Here is a 22,653-nt window from a genome sequence, read left to right on the forward strand (position 1 = left end):
AAAGGTTTGACCTACCAGAGAAGGGATAAAGATCAAAGCGGGAATCAAATTCCCCCTCGAACTTTTAACCCTGGTTTAAACTCTAGATTAGATGTCGATTTGGGAAGTTGGTTTAACAATGCAAAAATCTAGGTTCCTGTCTCCGAGATTGCTAAAATCCCTTCCCAAAGAGATAAGTTACTAAAAGCTATCCAAGGTCCTCAAGTAAATATTTCTCAATAGAAGAATCCGGAAGTTGACGATCATGATGCTCCCATATATTTGCAAAGCTTAGATGCAGATAACAAAGATCACCAGCCTTTCTTTATCACCTTGTTAGTTAATGGATATAAATTGAATAATTGCATGTTGGATTCTGGTGCATCAGCTTGTGTAATGACTAAAAGGGTCATGGAACCACTTAACTTAAGAGTTTCTAGACCCTACTATAACATATGTGCCATGGATTCTAAGAAAATTGAAGTGCATGGTTTGATCAAAGATTTGCAAGTTCATCTATCAGTTTACCCAGACATCATGATTGTCATGGATATTGTTGTTGTGGATGTGCCTGATGCATGGGGTATGCTTGTATCCAGAAAGTGGGCCTCTGATCTAGGAGGAAGTATTCAAATGAATTGGTCATATGCTATGATTCCTTCTCCTAGGGGTAATGGTTTTGTAAGACTAAATAGAGAGCCCGAAAGAAAATTTCATGTCGAAGATCCTAAGAGACCTCACAACGAGATAATCAAAGAGCAATCTGACATTGGGAACTATGCCATCATGTCTAATTTCATAATTCCTCCCGATGATAAGATTAAGGATCTCAAGGATAAAGTTTGGTATATGTACTTCGATGGTGCATCGTCTAGGCATGGTAAAGGTGCTGGAATAGTGCTTAAATCTCCCCTTGATCACATTTTCAAGTTTGCCTATCGATTAGAATTTGAAGCAACCAACAATGTCGCTGAATATGAGGCTATATTGTTGGGGCTTGAATTGGCAAAATCTTTGAAGATTAAGTTGCTTAGCATTAAGGGGGATTCTGATTTAGTTATCATGCAGCTTAAAAATAAATTCACATGCAAAAATCAAAGACTAAGGAATTATCGAAATGCTGTGTGGGATACTATGGAGCACTTTGATGCCCTTGACCTCAAAGCTATCCCAAGAGAGAAAAATAGTTTGGCAGATGAACCTGCCATAGCTGCTAATACTTTCCAGTTATCTGATGAGCTAATTAATGATAAGATCAAAATGGAAGTAACATTTAGACCATCTGTTCCAGATAACTCAGAGCATTGGCAGGTCTTTAATGATGAAAAACAGGTCATTGTTTTCTTAATAGTCCGGATGAGTTTGAAGATTTCCGGATATATTCTCAGGAGGATGGATCTTTAAATTATGAGCATATCATAAATCCTACTCCTAGGAATGTGGTTGCCTTAGAGCAACATTTTGATCGGCATGATGCCATGAAGTTGAGAGAAGAAAATAAGATGGACCCAGGCGAATATCTCGAGATAAACATTGGTACTTCTGAAAACCCAAAGATTGTTAAAATTGGTAGAGGTACTAGTGTGGAGGAAAGAAAAAAGTTAACTAATTTACTTTGCAAATATCGAGATGTTTTTGCTTTTTCTTATGATGAATTAAAGGGCTATAGGGAAGATGTCACGGAACACACTATCCCCTTAAAAGATGAAAATGCTAAACCCTTTCGTTAAAAATTTAGGCAAATTAATCCTAAATTAGCCCCTTTGGTTCAGAAAGAACTTGCGAAAATGCTTGCGGCAGGAATTGTCGCTCAAACCAGACATTTGACATGGTGTTCAAATCTGGTGATTGTTAGGAAAAAGAATGGTACTATAAGGCTTTGTGTCGATTTTCGAAACCTTAATCTAGCATGCAAGAAAGATAATTACCCTTTGCCAAACTGGAGACTTTGTTGCAAAGAGTAACCGGTTCTGGAATGATGTCGCTGCTAGATGGTTTTTCTCGATACAATCAGGTATGGGTTAAAAAGGAAGATCGTCATAAAACCATATTCACCACACCATGGGGTACCTCTGAATACATCAGAATGCCGTTTGGATTAACAAACGCTGGGGCTACATTCCGAAGGGCTATGGATTATGCTTTCAAGGGGTTAATTGGGAAATTTATTGAGATTTACCAAGATGATCTTACTGTTTTCTCTAAAGATGGTATCAGTCATGTAAATCATCTTAGGCAGGTTTTCGATAGATGTAGAGAATACGAGATTTCTTTGAATCCAGCTAAGTCTGTTTTTGGAGTAACAGAAGGGAAATTACTTGGCCATATCATCTCTAAGGATGGAATCAAGATTGACCCTGAAAGAATTGAAGCAATCCAAAAGATTCCTCTTCCTCATAATCTTAAATCCCTTCAGTCCTTCCTTGGAAAGACAAATTTTATTAGAAGATTTATTCCAAATTATGCAGAAATAGCTAAGCCTATTCAAAGTCTTCTAAAGAAAGATGCAAAATTTGTTTGGCAAGAAGACGACAAAAAGGATTTCCAAGAAATCAAATGTGCTATTGCAAGAGCTCCTGTCTTAGTTAGTCCCGATTATTCCAAGGATTTCATGATTTTTTCTTTCGCTTCCGAAGATACCATTGCTGGTGTCCTGCTACAAAAGAATAAAGATGGTCATGAGCAGCCTATTGCTTTCATGAGTAGAGCACTTCAAAATTCCGAATTGAAGTACAATACCATGGAAAAGCAGGCTTATGCCTTGGTCAAGTCTCTTAAGCACTTCAAAACTTATGTGGGTTATTCTAAAATCATTCCTTTCGTCTCGCATTTTGCTGTTAAAGATATATTGATTCAAATCGATTGCTTAGGGACTCGTGCTAGGTGGGTTACTAAAATACAAGAATATGATTTAGAGATCAGACCCACCAAGCTAGTCAAAGGCCAAGGTTTGGCCCAAATGTTGACTGAAGGTAACAAAAAGACTCTTGGTTTGTTTTGTCTTAGCGATCTATCTTCGCCGAAGTTGCAAAGATTAGCAGAGCATGAGTGGTACCAAGACATAGTTTATTACTTGATGAATCTTGCTTGTCCTAACCATTTAGCCGCTCATCAGAGAAGGGCTCTTAGACTAAAAGCCACTTAAGTATTGCCTTATGAAGGATGGCCTTGGATGGAGAAATCCTGAGGGCATAGTGCTTAGGTGTGTTGATGACGTTGAGTCCAAGAAATTAATCTCTGCGTTTCATTCAGGATTTTGTGGTGGCCATTATGCTGCTAGAATTACCGCCCACAAAATCCTGAGAGCTGGTTATTATTGGCCTTCAATTTTTTCTGATGTGCACAAGTTTGTTAGAGCATGTTAAGCCTGTCAACTATTCACTGGGAAACAGAAGCTTGCTGCCCTGGCCCTACAACCTGTCATTGTAGAGGCACCTTTTCAGCATTGGGGTCTGGACTTCATAGGGAAGTTCCATGAAAATTCTAGCAATGGCTACTCATGGATTTTGACTGCTACGGATTATTTCACTAAATGGGTTGAAGCCATTCCTGCTAAGAATGCCACTGAAAAGGTTATTATGGATTTCATTGAGAATAATATCATTACTAGATTTGGTGTCCTTGCTAAGATCACTACTGACAATGCCAAAGCTTTTAGTTCATCAGTGTTTTCATCTTTTTGTTTCAAGTATGGCATTGTCTTATCTCATTCGTCAAATTACTATCCTCAGGGTAATGGTCTGGCTGAATCAAGTAATAAGAATCTCATAACCATTATCAAGAAGATAGTAGGAGATAATAAGAGATCATGGGATAACAAAATCAAGTATGCTTTATGGGCAGATAGAATCACTAAGAAGAAAGCTACTGGTAAATCTCCCTTTGAATTATTTTATGGCTTGGATGTAGCCTTACCTGTGCACCTGAAATTGCCAGCTTATCAACTCCTTCAAAATTTTTCTACTAATAAAGATGTTGTTCAGAATAAAATAGATCAGATTGTGGAGTTAGATGAAGCTCGTAGGACAGCTTTTGATGCTATATGTAAAAATCAATCTAACATTAAGAAAAGCTTTGATAAATTCTCTTGATCTAGATCTTTGCAGGTGGGAGATATGGTACTGCTTTGGGACCTCAAGAATGAAAAACCAGGAGAACATAAGAAGTTTGACAGTTTGTGGCTGGGACCGTACATCAGTCGAGACGTAGCTGGACCAAACTTATTCCACTTGAGCAGATTGGATGGAGAACCACTTGATCTACCTGCAAATGGCCAAATGCTCAAGTTGTTCTTCAAAGATGATATCTGATGCCATAGGGCATCCTCTGTATTGTATTTCTAACTCTACTCCTTGTTATTTCAACATTTTATTTCCGATTTAGGATTAGATTTACTTTCCTTGTTAATAAATGAAGAGATCTATCTTTCATGTGCTTAAATGTTATATGATGATGTTTAAATGGACGCTACTTATTTCTGTTGTGTGTTGCGTGGATGCAGATTCTGGATTCTCACATTCCTGCAAGTGCAACAACGTGTCCCCAAGTAGAGCCAGATGTTGACCACTACGTGTCAACTCCCCATAGCAAGTACACCCCCTTTTCTTCGCAAAAGGGATAGCGCTTGATTGACATGTCCGTGCCATTCAACAGTCATCGTCGACTTGATCATACTATGTTGTAAACCCAGTCTGCATGTGTGAATTGTAAATAATCTTAGCAGATATGAGTCATGTATGTAAATTGCCTAGGTGGACCTAATTTTCTAGTGATAATCTATGTTCCAGAAGGTTTTTTGTCTCACTGATCCATGATCAGCAGAGTTTTCCTTCAACCTAACCCCAAAGTCGGAATGAATTTTGTCATTAGAATCATAGAGGAATCCTAGTGTGTTAATCTGCTAGATTATAGTTGTGTCGTAGAACTGGGTGGTTTATGAGGGTCTATGTCAAATGGGTTTTCCCCCTTGAGATGTAAAGTTGTGAAAGTCATGATGTAAAGTGTATTGAGGGTCAGAAAATGTTTTAATCCCCTCATAAGTCCTAAGTCCTAGGTCCTAGGTGATTTTTCCAAAGGCTAAGTTCGAGGATCCATTTAAAAATAAATTAAAAATTGAAAAAATAAAAAGCAATAAAAAATTAAAGATATAAATAAATAATAAAATTAAAAAATAAAAAAAAAAATTAAAAAATAAATAATAAAATAAAATAAAAACTTAGAAATAATAAAATAATAATATTTTTGAGTAAATAAATGCAAAATTTCAATTTTTTAATGCATTAAAAAATTCGATGGATGAGATTAAGAGATATCTTGATCCTTATCAAGGTCGAGATCATTTTGACGTGGATCACTTGAACTAGTTGTTGGGAATTTTTCCTTTAAATAGGGTGCTAGGGGTCATTTGAGATCATTCGATCTGTGAGTCTTGTGCTGAAGAAAGCTCTCTTGTAAACTTTTTCTGGTGCAAATAAAGAAAGACTTTGGGGTTGAAATCTTGCTGGTGTTACTCTCCTGAAGTGCTGTGAGCTATTTTATTTTCTGCATAATTTTATTTTCAGCCATTAGTAATAGCTTGATGTAGAGTATTGTTGAACACAGGTATCTTGTTCACTTACTAGGGTTTGAATGGTATTAGAATTTCTGAAATAATGGCAGGTATCTCCATTGCATCTGGGATCTAGTACTGTTTTTCTCTCTTTATTGATGGTTGAAGTGAGCTGTGCAAGAAACCCTTATTGAGAAATTCAGTGGGTGTTTGGGGAAGTTCTCCGCTGAAGCAACCAACTCCTGCAAAGCACTCTCTTGTAGAGCCCAGCTAGTTTTGATTCTGGGTTTATCATTTAGAGTTTATTTCTGAGTTGCATGAGAGTTTTTCTAAAACATTTCATAGAAAAATTTGAAGTTCTAAAAATATTATTGATGATAACTGACAAATCTGGTTGTTGTAGAGCTATAATTCTGTAAATATTGTAATTTTTTACTAGTTTGCAGGGTTTTAGTTTTAATATTTGCATATATTCTCCGGGTGCTTGTCTTCCATTACAGGTTGCAGGGTTTTCTGAAGATTTCTGAGGGTCTGTCTAAGCTATTTTTCTGTCCAAGGGTTTCAAATATCAGTTGTTTTCAGATCTAGAGGGTTTCAATTATATTGCAAGAAGAAATTTCTCGAAATTTTTTTTGTGACCTAAGCAAAGCCCTTGCTGCTTGGCCAGCTGCTTGTTCGCTGCTGCAAAAAAGTAAATCGCTGCACTCGCATCCCTCTGCCGCAGTGTCATCTTTTCTCTCTGCGTTTTCACTCCTGTACTCAGCATATCAATCCCTGTAATTTTTTTTTATTTACCCTCATTGCTCAGCCTTCAGTGTTTTTACACTACCTTTCACTTCCACGCAGTTTTTCTTCATTCTCCACGCAGTCATTTTTTATGATTTTACTGCCCATCTGCTGTCATATCCATGCAAACGTTCTATTAAACCTACGGCGTATCATTTGCTATTCAACTTGCACCTCGAGCTCTCACCATCGACCCCTTATCTGCTTCTCTCTCAGCCTGCAGTCATCAGTCCCTCACGCTGTCCAAACCTGAAACTGCAAACAAACAAAATATATATATATATATACAAAGCCTACGATCAAAATGCATCCCCTACATCTTCTACACATTGTTGGAAATCTTTCTGCAATCCTGCAAGTCGAAACCCTTTCGCTGCCTCGTTCTTTTCTTTTGCCGTCCACCTCTGCCTGCGTCCCTTCTCCTCTCGTTCCATTTCCGTCTACTCCGCGCATTCCAGCTGTTCCAAATCCACCTTTCCCTAGCTGCAATAACCATTCCGCTGTCCTCTGCCTGCCATCACTGCTGGATCCGCGTGCCATTCTCCATACCTCCCACACGCAATCACTCCACGCACCTGCAGAAACAACACGCCGGAACAAGCATTTGAATTTCCTTGTTTGTATATGCGTTGGTCATTCTATTGTATTTTCATTTATTTAGGATTTAGAACACAGTTTTCGGGCTAGGTTTCTGTGTTTCGGTTTTACTGCATGCGTAGATAGGTTAATTTTCTTATGCGTTTAGTCTCATATCAAGTTTCGTTTAGTAGTGTTTTATTTTGAAGTTTTCGATTTCCATTTTAATGTTTTATGTAACTTAGTTCAAATCTTAAATATTTGTTTTAGATTAGTTTTGTTTTATGTTTTAGTTTAGAAATAATATCAAAAAAAAAAATCATTAAAAGTCCCTTTAGACTTTAATTTAGATTATATTTTGGTAATTTCAAGTTTTGTTTACTTTAGTTTTAGTTTAGATTTAAATTTTAAGTTTTCTTTTAAAAATATAACAATAAAAAATTCATAAAAATTATAAAACTTTAAAAAGCATAAAGATTTTTTTTTTTGTCTTATAATTTAGATTTTGAATTAATCTAGTTTAGATTTAATTTTGTTAGAAGTAAATCCAAAGAAAATCATAAAAAATAGAAATATTTAAAATAAAAAGAATTTTCCTTTCATTTGACTTAGGTGCTCCGATGTATATTCTAGATTTTAGATTTAGTTTAGATTTTAATGTTATTTATATTTTTTGATTTAAAGGTTTCATTTAGTTTTAAATTTTGTTTTATCTAAAAAATATAAAAAAAATTTGGGAAATTTTTGCCAATTTCAGTCTTGGTTCAGGAATTTCTTATGTTTTATCTTTTCTGCTGAGGCTAAAATTTTGATGTGGGAATTAATGTTTAACATGCTTTAATGTTCATTTGAAGATTAACTACATGAATGTGATCTTTGGTTAGTATTTTTACGTGATTGTTTAAGGCACAGTATCTTTCGAAATTTTAATCGCTAGAGTATCATTATGCCATTAAGCATTTAATGATTCCCTTCGAGTCCTGATTTCCCACCTGGAAATCCTTCTGCCAACATCAAGTTGCCCCTCTCTGTCGTTTGTGCAACAGTAACACTGATCCAGATTCCTTGGCTAGAAATCCGCCTCGGTAGCAACTCCCTCTACCTTGGCCTTGCCCTATTAGGTACTATTCTGACTACAGTACCCCACCAACTCCACTCTGCAACTTACCCACAACCTCCTAAACCCCAACAAACTGAAGGTTAGAGTTCCTAGGCTCTGCGCAATCCTGGCACCAGCAAATCAGCTTCCTCAGCCAATTGTGTCAACCCTCCTGGCTTCTGGGTGGCTCTGCGTGAGCCTGTCTTTTCCTCCCTCAGCCTCTGCGCTGCCTCTTCCTGGCTCAATATTGATGACGCAGGCACTGCATCACCCCTTCCTTGCTACTATGCTAGGAACAGCTTCTGTCACTCAGGACAGTTGTTTTCTGTTGTTGCTTCTCTGTTCGGTTGATGTCCTCAGTTCTCCTATGATCTCCAACCATGCTCTGGTACCATGTTGGAATTTCTAAGTTTGACACGTTAGAAACCCTTCATGCGCTTTACTGGTTTATTCCTACCTACTTGTTCTGTAAATTAACAAGTTATTTACCATGTAAATAATGGAAATAAATACAGATACATGCTCAACACATTACAGATCATCAACTAAAGGAAATAGAAACAAGCACACAAGTGACACCGTTGTTTTTAGACTAATTTCCCCAGAAAAACCTAATGCGGGAAAACTAGTGCAACTATATGAGGGTTTGATTTATTAAGTAGTTTCAGAATACAATCTGGGTGCCAAATCCGGCTCACCTAATAGAGAAAAATCTCGGCAATATCACCTATCTACTCGGAAGCAGATATTCTGGTTGAAACCTCGGATAAACACTCCGGCAACTCCACAACTCCAATCTACCCTACGAAACCCCAATGTCAATTCTCCTGGCAGTTCTAGGTTCTGCCCTCTGCGTCAGCTTTCCCGGCTATACCGACAGTTCCCGACAGTTCTGAATTCTACCCTCTGCGTCAACTTTCCCAGATGTTCAGGCAGTTCCTGGCAATTTCGGCTGTTCCCAGCAGTTCCAGCTTCTGCCCTCTGCATCAACTTTCCTGGCTGTTCCGACAGTTTGTGGCAGTTCCGACTGTTCCCGGCAGTTCCGGCTTCTACCCTCTGCGTCAGCTTTCTCGACAGTTACGGATGTTCCTGGCAGTTCTGGATTCTGCCCTTTGCGTCAGCTTTCTCGACTGTTCTGGCACAAGACTGGCTAACCCCGACTATTTATGCGTCCCTCTCTCCACCTACTGTGCTGATCCTCCTTGTGCTATCTCTGCCTCTCTGCTTCTGTATTCACTGCCCCTCAGCTGCAACTCTGATCACTCTCAACTTTCTCAGCAAACCCAGCCCCAGAAAGTCGAAATCTTGATCTCTTGGTGTGTTCTCCAAGTGACCCTCAAGCCTCCTCTTATACTTTTCTTGTTGACAAATCAACGACTGAGATTAAGTCCCTAATCAATGGCTAAGATTAGATCTTGCTTGATCCATGCCTTTTGGACCATTCTAACACAATTTTATATTAATTCACATTAATATTTTATTTTCCCTAAGTCTAACCATAAAAATATTAATTATGTTAATATCTCCCAAACTGTTTAGAATCTGCCCAAACCCTTTCTGGCTATTGGAGATCTCATGTGCATTAGCCTCTTCACCAATTTTCGTGGCTAGATCACATCTGATGCTACCCCAAATCAACAAAAATAACTTATTAAACTGAAGAAAACAAGTAGGTAATGCAAATCAGTTTAATGTAGTAGGATTTCCGATTTGTTGGATTCAGAAATTTTCACAGTTTTTCCGTTGCTGATAGAATAGCAGCAACAATGTGCAGTGCAGTGGTAGTTCGCAGTGACAGTGCTAACAACAGCACAGATGCAACACTTGAGAGAGAGATGTAGTACGGATGCAGCGTTGGCAGTGGTAGTGTCAGCAGTAGTACAATTACAACAGTAGTGCAATATTCCTTGCTAAGAGGGGGTGTTGATTTGGGGTAGCATCAGTTGTGTTCTAGGCCTCAAATTTTGCAGGGAGTTTTGGGCACATGTATTCCAAAGAACCTAGAAAGCGTTTTGGTAAATTCCACCCATAGACAATTTTATTAAAATAATTAATATTTGTTAATGGGACCCTAAGTCTAAACATAGGAAATTAAAAATATTAATGGGTATTAATTTAACTGTGGATGTAACTTCTAGAAGAGGACAATGATCAAGCTAAAATGATCTTAGCCACTGATTAGCTTTTAATCTGGGTCGTTGAATGTCAAGGAGAAGATTATTTAAGGGAGTTTGAGGGTCATTTGGAAAACACACCGAGAGATCAAGAGATCGAATTTCTAAAGTGAGAAGTTCTTAAGAGGAAATTCTGATCGAGTGGATTTCTTGTAGCGAGGGGCAGGGATAGTATCCGAAGGGAAATTTTTCCTGGTCAGAGGATACTCAGCAGAAAAGGCAAAGGGGAGATCCAGCAGTGGTAGTGCTGAGCCAGAGGGGTTAACGCAGAGCCACGCAAAAGCAGCGCAGAAGCCAAGAGGGAGTCCAAAATTTGCATAGGGAATTCGAGTTTCAGAAGCCGACAGTCGGGGTGTAAGACTGGGAGGCAGAAATCGAATCACCTGGGCAGCAAATCGACCAACCAGAGGATTGACGTTGTCCCTAGTAAGTTTGATGTTGGGATGATGTAGACACTGCCCAGAGGCAGCCAAAAAAGCCAAGGCGCAATCTGTCTGGGGCTAGATCAGCGAGGATTCACAGTGATAATGTGAGGTAATCTCACAAATCTCTTTGTCAGGATTATTCTCCGTAACTGGATTGCCGAGAGGGCATCCAAAGTTGTATTCAGATTTTACTACTGCTTAATAATAATAAACCCTCATAGCTGCTACATCGGTTTTCCCACATTGGATTTTTCTGGGGACATTTGTCCAAAAACAACAGTGTCCATTGTGTTGTATTTTCTTTCTTGCTCAGTCTCTTGTTTCCACATATAATTTAATTAAGTGAAGGTTGTAGTGTATGTATTACGATATTTGCTATAGTAAACTGCAAGTAATTTTTTTAGAGGAATTTAACAAATAGGAGTAATATCATCAATTGTTGTAGTAGGGATTCTGGTTTAGGAATTTTCACAGCTGAGACTTGTAAGAGAGAGGCGGTTTCTATGTAGGCTAAGATTGTGAAGATAGACTGTGTTTTCCAACAAGGTTTGCATGGAGGAAGGGAGTTGAGTTTTCTTAGTGCAAGTGAAAGCATAGATTTTCCAGGGCCTAATTTTCCAAGAGGGTCAAATTTCCATATGCCAAATTTCTTTAGAGGTTGAAAATCTAGTGGTCTGAAATCTAGGTTCAAGGTTTGTTCTAATTTCTATGTATTCTCTATGGGTCGAGGAAATAAACTTTTAGATTTAATAAATTGAATGAAGATTTATTGGGCAGAAATTTCTATTGTGGGTGTAGTTGATTTTCGTATTTTCTTTCCACTGCAATTTATTCTTGAAAGTTAAAAATAACAATGTATTTATTTTCCAACAGTTTTCAGAATTTTATTTGAGTAAAATAATTTCTGGGTATAAAATAATTGTGGAAGAAAAATATCAGACATGGTATTAAAATTAATGCCTGAAAGGTGAAGAGGCAAAGGGAGCAATAAATATTTCTTTTTGCTTGAATTCTATCAATGATGGTAGATTTTCCAAAAAGCAAAGAAACAATAAATGATATTCCCAAGTTTTATAATATTCCATGATGTGGATCATCTTGGATAATAAGAAAAAAAGAAAAACCTCAGAGTAATCATTATGGGAATTTAAGGCAAAAGGGGCCTCAAAACAAAAAATGTACTAACAAAATCAACTTTAAAAGAACCAATAAAATTCAAGATAATGATACCATCCCTAGGGGTAGATATTTTTTGGAGGGAAATAAAGAAAACTACTATTTTTAATTGTATTTTTGGCTTATCTCTTTATATATTTACTCAAAATGTCAAGTGAAGGCATTGGTTGGATGCAGATTTAGATTCAACATCCAATGAGTACCCACTCTGCATATTTTATATTTTGGGGTTTGGGGCTATTGAAAACTATACAAAGTGGGTACTCATTGGATGTAGAATGGAAGTCTAGATCCAACCAATCCATTCACTTGACATTTGATTAAACCTATAAGAAGATAACCCAAAAATACAAATAAAAGAATAGTTTTATTTCTTTTCGTTAAGAAATTCATCTCTTATTTTATTATTTTAACTATTATTTTATTATTTTCCTTAAGAGACCCATTTGAGACTTTAAAATTCCTATGATGATCTTAATTATAAATGATTACTAATAAACTAACAGGAAAAAAAAAAGAAAAAACTTTCCATATTCCCTTATAACTTTCAAACTTACACCTTCCATATTCCCTTATAACTTTCAATCTTACAACCATTTTATCAGTATAAATAATACTTTCGACTCTTACACCTTCCATATTCCCTTATAACTTTCAATCTTACACCCATTTTATCAATATAAATAATACTTTCGACTCAAAATTTCAATAATAGTAGCACTCACATGCAAAACACGTGCACCATTATATATGATAACTTTGTTTATCAAGGCTTTCTTTGTGGTTGAGAACACCAAATTAATCTTGTATAACTTTGTTTATCAAGGCTTTCTTTGTGGTTGAGAACACCAAATTAATCTTGTTGGACTACGTTGATTGATTCGTAAATGAACCATATTTTAAGAGGAAAGGGATACAAACACAACCTGAAAAGATGCATAAAGTGTTGGAAGGAAAGGATGGTCCAACGTTGCCATTATTTCTCTTTCCATACAAGCTCGATGCACCTGTAAGATTGGAGATAAAATTAGACTCAATAGATGGTAAAACACTATGTAACACTATGTAGAGATATTGTAATTGTTAAAAACATTGGCCAAAAACTAATACAACGTATCAATTGATTCTCATTCAAAAATTTCAAATGGCTCTATATCAAAAGAGTTGAATAACCTAATGATTTACTTGATAATGAACATAATTTTCATAGAAGTAAAATGATGGCGCAATTCCAAGTTAATATTTTCCTATTAGGTAAAAACTGTATAGAGGTTATCATTTTTTTTCTTTCCTTTGACAAACAATACTTAGTGGAAGAATATCGTACAATACAAAAATGTCCATAACCTTGCATCATTCTTGATGCTGTATAATATATGAAACATTCTTGGGGGAAAATTCCTAACGTGAATGATATAGCACCCTAATATTCAATATTTGGAAACCCTAAACATATGGGAGACAAATTTAACGAGTGACTTCACAAGGTAGACTGTGTATAAAAAAAGTGCTATGGCAGCAATTTGTAAGGGCAGGTAGTTATGGAACTGTTAAGAAAGGATGGGTTACAGAAAGAGACAACTCAGCGGGAGGGATAGGTTGTGAAAGGGGACATGCAGTCTGCAATGAGAGGTTGCCAAAAGATACATGCCGTAAACATACTTTGCATAAAAGGTACAGGTAGCTACAGGTACTCACTGTACAAATTTTGATAGAAATAAAATAGGAATGACTTTGACTAGTGTTGCAAATATCATCAATGTATTGGCGACATCACAGTATATCATAGTTCTCTCAACCTGGAAAAAATTATCAATTTAACAAATCATGAATTTTACCAATCTTTGAATATATTGCTCTATATCACCAAAAAGTACAAGTTGATAGAAAAAATAGCTGGTCCATGACAAGTGGGCTATAAAATCCACTTTTAGGACATTTTTTGGCTCATTTTGAAAGCAGAAACAAGGGATTGATATCAAAGGAGAAATTCATCATATTCTAACAACATAAGGAGGGAAATCAAATGTTGTCATTGACATTAGCAGATTTATTGTGGAATGCTGATTGATTCCCATTTTACCATTTCCATATTCCTAGGTATGTGAGAATTTTAACATTTTTAACTTTTTTGTTTGGTTTCCAAGTTTTATTATAGGGTTTGCAATGTCCATTGAATTTCCTTGTTGATTTTTAAAGGGAGATTTATATAGGTCTGATTTCTTATTTGCAGAATTATTTTGTGTTGGTTTCCATGCCTTTTTGTGTCTTAGGTTTATTCACCCCCCCTCAAGAATTTCTAAGGATTTAGACACATTATGGGAATATGGTGTGCTGCTTGAACTTAATAATAAACCAAAGTTGGCTTGCAAGTTGTGTAGGAAGGAGTGACTAGAAAAATCAGCTACTTGAAATACCAGCTTGCAAAAATTCCTGGGCATAAATCTGAATATGTGGAAAATCAACCCCATAAATTTTCCATATTTCTAACCAATATCTTAATGAACTGTGTAAAATAAAGAAGAGAACAAGCTTTAAGACTTAAGATTCTTGCAAGAACAACAAGAACATTCAGGGGTCAGGGAAAGAAATGGGCTCTCCTCTACCTCACCATCCACAATGTCTTCAATAAGCTCACTTTTTGCATCTTGAGAACCACCATTAGGCAAAAATACTTCTATTAGGCCAATGTTTAAAATAAGGGAGAACCAAAAAGTAGAAAAGCTTGTAGGTAGATATTTTAGCATTGCTAAGAAGAACCCGTCTACTATGCTATGTTTGATGTTGTTGACCCAACCTACCTACATCTAACAAGTTGAGAGGGCCTATAACTAAAATGAAAAGCTCAATTGCACTCACAAATTTAAGCTTAGGAAGTCATGGAAGTTACCGTATGCATTATGATGTCAAATGGTTGGATATGCTACCCACCAAAATGGGTGACCCCATAGGAGAAAACTTTTCTCCTACATTTGACAACCAACCAGATAGCCAACCAACCAACAACCCTTGACAACCACTATTTGATGATGATATGCCATGTGCCTCCACCACCTGCATCAGCCACATACCTCTGACCATATGGCATTACCACCTGGACAAAGGTGGGCTACTATTCAAAAGGTACTTTGATCATTTTGAAACCAGGTGCTTATACTAGTTTGTTTTGGGAATTTAGCATGGATAAAGGAATGATCTGAAAGATTGACCGATCTTGATTGTAAATTTGTTCTCTCACATTACTAGGGGGTTAATCTTTAGCCCAATTTCAGTGGGACCTCCCTTGAGACCTTAGGGTCATAGGAAGGGCACTACTTGGCATAGTTTTAAAAACTGTGACCGGTGACCAGACCGGTCCACCTAATAAACTGGGTTTCAAACTAGGACTGTTCAGGTCTAAATGAACCAGTCTTTAAAAAGATACATGAAATAATTAGTTTTTAATTAAAAAAACTATTTTTAAGATTTAAGACCACGATTCCAAACCAATAGAGGCAAAATATGCAAGGTTTGCTCATCTATATACCATGTAAAGGTGAATATATCAAAATGGCATCAAGTGCAATACATATTAGCAACAAAATACATAATCAATGAGAATTTAAATGTGAAAATTTCTAACACGAAATTCTACTACAGTAACTGATTTATTTCTCGTACTTATTTCTCACAATAAGTTGTTTACAAAACCCTTCAGCAAACATTAAAATAAATTCTATTGCAGATATCACATAATAGCATAGAGGAAAATAACAGTGATATACAAGCACAAAAATCAATCACATCAACACAGTTATTTTTGGAAAATTGTCCCCGGAAAAACCCAATGCGAGAAAACCAGTGCAGCAGATGAGGGTTTATTTATTATTCTTCAGCAACAATCTCTTTACAAGGAATAATTTTCCAAGACATAGAGAAACCTTCAAGAAAACACTTGAGATAATTTTCCTTCTCGGCTAAGAGAAATTCTAACACCCCAAACACACTTTAGCCTTCACTGCGTCACCCCTGCATCATCTGCTTGAGGACTATGTCATCTGCGTGAGGGGCTTCGTGAAAACTCATACCTGCCTGCGCTGTCTCTCAAAGCTCTCCCTCTGCGTTGTCTCTCTGAGGCACTGTGTCACCTCCTCCTCAGTCCCTGATTGATGCTGAAACCCTCCTCTTCCTTCACCCTGCAACTCTCCCTCTGAAATTGAAGTCTTTCTCCTTGAAAATCGATTTCCCTTGGGATACTGAGTATTTGCCCGGTGTGTCTCCAAATGACTCTCTTCTCTTATACTTTTCCTATTGATGAATCAACGACCGAGATTAAGTCTCTAATCAACAGCTAAGATTAAAACAGACTTGATCCTTGTCTCTTAGAAGCTTCTTGCCCATATCTTTATTAATATGGGTGAGATAGAGTTGTTAGTCAAGGCCTTGCTATGCGAAAATGTTGGTTGATATGATGCTAAACAGATAGGTTACCAATCTAACTCTTCTTATGAGAATTCTTCAGATTGAGAATGTCCAAGCACCTTGTATGGATTATGAATACCTACCTAGTTAAGTGGGAGTGTTGAAATATGTAACTAGGTTCGGTCTTCATAATGACATGTAATCATGATTTTATGTATTTAATGAAAAGAGAAAAATAAATTTAATATTGTTATTCTTGAAGCATGGGTTTCATGCTCAAGAGAAATTTATTTTTAAGTCAAGCACCCATTGAGTGCTTCTAGGTTTGTCATAAAGTTAATTGAGTCATTGTCATGTATTGAAGACCCATTGGGCATGTTACATATTGTAAAGAAATTTTATTTGAGTCAAAGTAGAGTCAAAAGACCCTCCCTCGTCATGGCATAAAGATCAAGTCAGCCTACATGAAGGGACAAGTTGGCCTAAAGAAAGCAATTCGTAACCCTCAAAATCCTATATATAAGAAGGGACTCCAACTCATTTGGAAATACACTCAAGCAAGTTTTTGATCTCCTCAAGATAGACGCTGGAAAAGGACAAGAAGCAGAAGAAAAGCAAGATCGAAGTTTTGGGCCTCTCTCTCTCTTCTTGTGTTAGGGTTTCTACATTTGTTGGGCAAGTCCAAGTTTTGAAGAGCTATTGCGAAAGCCAAAGTGCTAGAAAATTGTTGGGTTGAAGTTCCAGAAGAATTTTCTAGGCAAGTCGAAGTTGCAGAAGAATTTGTTGGGCAGGCCGAAGTTGCAGAGGAATTTGTTGGGCAAGTCGAAGTTGCAAAAGAATCTGTTGGGAAATCGAAATTGCAGAAGTTACTGGAAACAATTGAATTGATCTTGGAGGGTCTTGTTCAAGGGTCATAGGTCTTAGAATTCGTTAATTGAAGGACTATAATAAGAGACTAATTCTTGTGGGTTTTCCTCTCACTTGGAGAGGTTTTGGCCTTGGTTGATCGCCTATATCTTGTGTCCTTTGTCTTATTTTTCTTTACGGTTTGGTAGATGTTTGATGAAGAGAATACTAATAATAGTTAAGAGAAAGAAGAAAGATAATCAAGTTAAGTAAAAATACATCACAAGCAGTTATCAAGTTAAGAGAAATCATCAACTCTAGTTGCCCTTAGATTTCTCAACACCTAGGACCCTACTAGATTGAGTAGTAACAGACACCACTAGACCTAGCATGCCCCTAGGCTGGCCTTGAAACTACCTGATGGGCAGGCCATGATTTAGAGCCCAAATGAGGATGGTATTCGATTGAGAGACTAGGGAGGGCTTGTTGCACTTGAAGGATCCCTAACATTGAAAAGGGGAGGCCATGTTTTGACCATTGGAGACCCATGGAAATGACATGGAGACATCCTAGTTGTATTTAGGACCCCAAAGAAGGATTTGAGGGAAAATCCTCAAATTTTGGATGATCTTGGCACTGTGGCACATTTTCAAACCTCGTCACACCATGACATGGCATTTTGAGCCCTAAAAGGGCATGATATCAACATTGTTTAGGATATCGCCCACACGTTTGGACATTTACAGTCTATTTTAACATTGCGCTAGTGGGTTGGCTTGTAACCCAAAGTTTATTTCATGTAAAACTTGTTTTAGGAGATTCATTAGTTAGAATTCATTGAGTTAGACCTCATATAAAAAAAAGGTCACCTCATTTTCATTTCTCATCATCACTTGTTGATAACTCAGCCTCCTTATAGGATTTTGGCCTTAGCTGAAATAGTCTTGTATACTTGTGGATATGTGATCTATTGTGGATATTTTTCTTTTGGAGACCTTCTCTTGTTGTGGAGACATCATTTTGGGATAATAAAGGATTGCTTCATGCATTTCTTGTAAGTATTCTATATGTTGAATATCTTTTTATGGTTATTGCATGGAATGGTTGTTGTTACAATTTCTATGTGCTAACTTTATTGCATATTTTTCTATGAAATCTTGACAAAGTATTGTATGCATTATCCAAAAGAATGTGAGACAATCACTTGAATGAATATTCATGTTAAGCTCTCTTCAATGACTTTCTCCCCCATAAAATGATAGCTCAAGTTTTGAAAACTAGGGTTTTTCTTGCCCTTACTCCATAATAGGGTTTGATTTTTTCATTAGTAGGTCTCCCTTAGACTCCATTACCCAAGGATCAAGCAGCAACCTTCACAAGGTGATCACACCATAAAAAATATTTTAAAAATTAACTTTTTCTTGCATTTTCAACCCTTCAAGGCAAACTGTTAGTCTAGAGCTAGGGCCAAATTCAACTAGGAGGAGTGCATTGACTTATGGAATGGTTCTACACGTGGTTTGTGTCCTGTTGCTTGAAACTCAACTCTTTCCCATGGTAAATTCCTCTATTTTAGGTTTGACATCACAAGTGCTAAGTAATTTTGCTCTAGGGAAAGCCTAACCTAACCCTCGGCTTCAACTTAGGGCTTCATGAAGGATTTTTTCTCCATTTGTTGATCATATCTATCTTTAACAAGACTTTTCTTGGCCTTATGCACCTTGGTAAACCTTCATCCTTGCCTATTCATTAAACTCGAGGTCATAAGTACCCTAGATAAGCCTCTTGGAGGGTACACTTTGTCTTGTCTTTGCTGATTTTAGCCTTGTCCTTAAGCTGAGTGCCTTTCCTGAGCCCATCCTTGTCACCTCTAAGCCTAAGACTTTGAATACCAAATAGGTGACCAGATAGGGAATCCAACCTTGTGGTGAAAATACACTAAAGCACAAGAGGTGGTGAGCTGTGGTGACAGTGGGCCTCCACCTCATAGTGTTTTCCTTTGGTCTAGTCCTTGTCTTGTGAGCCCACTCACAAAACCTGCTAGATTTTGAGGCAATGGGATCAATAGGAAAGGTAAGACCATTTTTAATTTTAGGGTTAATGTCCTAGGAGGACAATGTTTATTAGACTTGTCAATTCATCTGCATATGTTAAATATGTGGCATTATTACGTGGGTTGTTGGATGGGTTCATCTAAGAGATAGGTTTAAAGAATGTTGTCAATGTCATAATAAATAATGCTTCTAATTATGTGACTTCCGATAATTTTCTTATGGTGAGGCATTTGACCTTATTTTCATCTCCTTATGTTGCTTATTGCATTGATTTGATTTTAGAGGATAGAGGAAAAAATTATTATATCAAGGATATCATTTAATAGGCTAGTAACATACAAAGTTTACATATAATCGTGCTTTTCTTCTTAGCTTGTTGAGAAAATTCACAAGAAACAAGGAGTTTTTGCATCGCATAGTCACACATTTTCCCACTATCTTCATTTATTTCTAGTCTCTCTACACTTGCACATTGGAGGTAAAAAGAACATTTATTTCAGATAAGTGGTACCCTAGTTCATTTTGCAATAAAGTGGATGGGTATACCATATTTATCTACTATTCCAAGAGGCATTTTGGGTGGGAGTGGATGAAGTGTGTGCCATTACTAAACTTTTCATAAAGGTTCTTCAATTGGTTGATGGAGACAAACCCTCAATGGTGTTAATTTTTCAGTACCGGGTTCAGATTTAAGTTTCCTAGAGCTATTTTATCCCCATAAATTACTTTAATTCAACAAATAAATTTTTGTTGTAAAATAAAATCTAAAAAGTGTAAAACATAAATACTATGGTAGTTCTAACTTAGAAATCCACAAAATCACAATGAAATTCCCCTAAACAAGTTCTACTGCATTTTTTTTTTTTTGGAAAGTTAGAGGCTCTCTTACTGGAGAAATTGGTTGTCAGAAATACATAAATTAGAGTAGAAATGAACTTGGAAATATTCAAAATATTTCCAGCAATAGCAATCTCATTCTCCCACACATGACAATTCTTGAAATCCTCATGGCTCCTTCCCATGTGTCAAAATATCCTACTTGGTTTGACACATGCGACACCTAGAAAAATTTCTTCAACCCCTACTCGGCCTCCCATGTGTGTTTGATCACTATACCTACACTTTGGTAAACTTTTGTAACTCTTTCCTTGTGCCTTCAACCTCTTAAACCTTCGATTAGCTCTCACAATTGTGCTGGAATCTCTCCAAATGAATGTGTCTTCATCCTCTCCCTTAGGCTCCTTATATAATTTCAAATTGAAAAAAAATATGAATCTTCAATCTCCAAAGTGATAAATGGATAGAAGTAAATACAAACCAACCTAGATCAATGGATCATATTAGATCTAAGTAATTAAATAATTAATTATTTATCCATAGAAATTTTCTCATTTTTTTTTTGTAAATTTCAAAGCCTAGTATTAGTAAACAAAAAGATAGACATACATGGATAGACTACTGCGGGCCGAGGGAATTCCAATAGAACTCCACCCTCTTACGCATAGACCCAACAAAAACTGATGACTTCCATACTAATATTTACATAATCACTGCCCAAAGGGGTTTACAGACTTTTGCTAGATACACACAGGAAAACCTAGAGCCATTGCATACTACAATTGGACATACGAGTGGCCAGATCCTTCTCTCAAAACCCACATAGTAGGAGACGCATTGAATTTTGGAGCCATAAAAAATAACATCAACATTACAAACAAACTCACAACCATACCAAACACTAGGCATTGACACCATATGTCATCATAATCCCACTGGAGAAGTGCCCATCCTGGGAAAAAACTGGACACGAAAACCACCATCTGAGAAGTCGACCAACCCAACTAGCTTCAGCCCTTCAAAACTAGTCTTCATCAGATGAGGACATTGTCGCTAGAGCACAAACACTAGAACCAGACGACTCACCATGGTCACCATCTTCTGACTCGTAGGGTACATGGCTTTCAACATGTCTTAGGCAGGCATCAATTCCATCCACACTGAAGCGCAGGTTCCTCAAAATTCTCTTGACGTTCTCCATAGACACAAATAGATTGTATTTCTCCACTTGTTTGTCTTTGAGAACAAGGCCCAACAGTGTTTTCATTTGCCAGTGGAGGGACATTGAATTTAAGAACTGTTTTTTCCCACCTCTAGTGTGTCCCCGATTCAACACCCATTCGCCCAAATATTCAAGTGATTCTCAATTAGAAAGCGACTTCCTTTCTTCTCCCACCTTCACCTCCAATTCCCTTATTTCCAAACGCACGTTAGGAGGGATGACATTGAAATAGGATGCCACCAATTCATGGGCAAACAATCTCGCCCCCCTCTGACCAAACTGAGCAACACTATCCCCACCCCTCCTGATTCTCTATCGTTGCCTTGGAGGCATGTTGGAGTCAAGTTATGGTATGTTCTATGCTTATAACAGTTTACTTCTTTTTCTTATTATATTCCACCGATTAGCAATCACATGTACATAAAGTAAAGTGCAGATAGAACATTAAACGATCGACAGAAAACAAGCCAAGACAAGAGACACAAGATGTGGCAGCTAGCCAGGGACAAACCCCACAATGTGTGGGGAAACCCTTTGATCAAATCTTCTTTTATCTTCAATAATTCAGCAGAGAGAAATAGTACAATAAATCTAATTCATATCAGTAGTAGCAAACCCTAGATCAGTAGCATCAGCATTAGCGGCTTCATTATCAAACTAGAGCAGACCATATCTCACAAACTGACAGTCGGATTGACTTCATTCCACCACCAAAAGTTTCGGCTTCCAGAGGAGGTTCAGATGAACCTACAGCGCAGTTCAGATGAGGAGATCTTCTAGGCCACGCAAGTCAATCTTTACTTCTGTAGTTGCAGCTTCAGTTTCAGCAGTTTTCGGCTTCAAACTAGGGCAGTCGATATCTTGCAAACCGTTCGTCGGATTGATTTCATTCCACCACCAAAAGTTGTGGCTTTCAAAGGAGGTTCAGATGAACCTACAGCGCAGTTCCAAAGAGGATATCTTCTAGGCCACGCAAGCCAATATTTACTTCTGCAGTTGCAGCTTCAATTTCAACAGTTTCCGACTTCAAACTAGGGCAGTCAATATCTTGCAAACCGTTCGTCGGATTGACTTCATTCCACCACCAAAAGTTGCAGCTTTCAAAGGAGGTTCAGATGAACCTACAGTGCAGTTCCAAAGAGGAGATCTTCTAGGCCACGCAAGTCAATCTTTACTTCCATAGTTGCAGCTTCAAATTCAACAGTTTCCGGCTTCACATGTGTGAGAGAGAGAGACCCATTTCAGCACAGTAGAGAAGAGACTCATATCTGCGCAGTAGAGAGAGAGAGATGTGATGATATGAGTGAGTCCAAATGAGGAAAAGTCCTCATATATTTATACACAACGTTGGTGGGTGAATAGATGCGATTGTTGGGCTTCTGAGCCTACATGAGTTGTAGGTCGGCTTGATAATAATTCCATAATCAAAATAAATTCATATCTCCATGAATACTTATCGGAATTGGATGATCTTTATATCAATCCTACACCTCTCGACGAGAGGAATCTAATAAAAATATTATTAGCCAT

At 37.3% G+C, this 22,653-nt stretch overlaps 1 protein-coding gene across 2 annotated transcripts in view; it reads right to left on the minus strand.

Moving 5' to 3' along the window:
- Positions 1–22,653, minus strand: part of LOC149155683 (phototropin-2-like) — a 523,795-nt gene that overhangs the window by 231,148 nt on the left and 269,994 nt on the right. For both annotated transcript variants that reach the window (XM_089445926.1, XM_089445925.1), the window contains exon 15: positions 12,690–12,770. In XM_089445926.1, coding sequence (XP_089302052.1) covers positions 12,690–12,770 — 81 coding nt within the window. The remainder of the gene's footprint in view (positions 1–12,689; positions 12,771–22,653) is intronic.

Source organism: Pinus tabuliformis, chromosome 9 (genome assembly GCF_031772625.1).
Source record: "Pinus tabuliformis cultivar Carrire ecotype Pingquan chromosome 9, CPIR1, whole genome shotgun sequence".
In the NCBI taxonomy this organism is placed as follows: Eukaryota; Viridiplantae; Streptophyta; class Pinopsida; order Pinales; family Pinaceae; genus Pinus; species Pinus tabuliformis.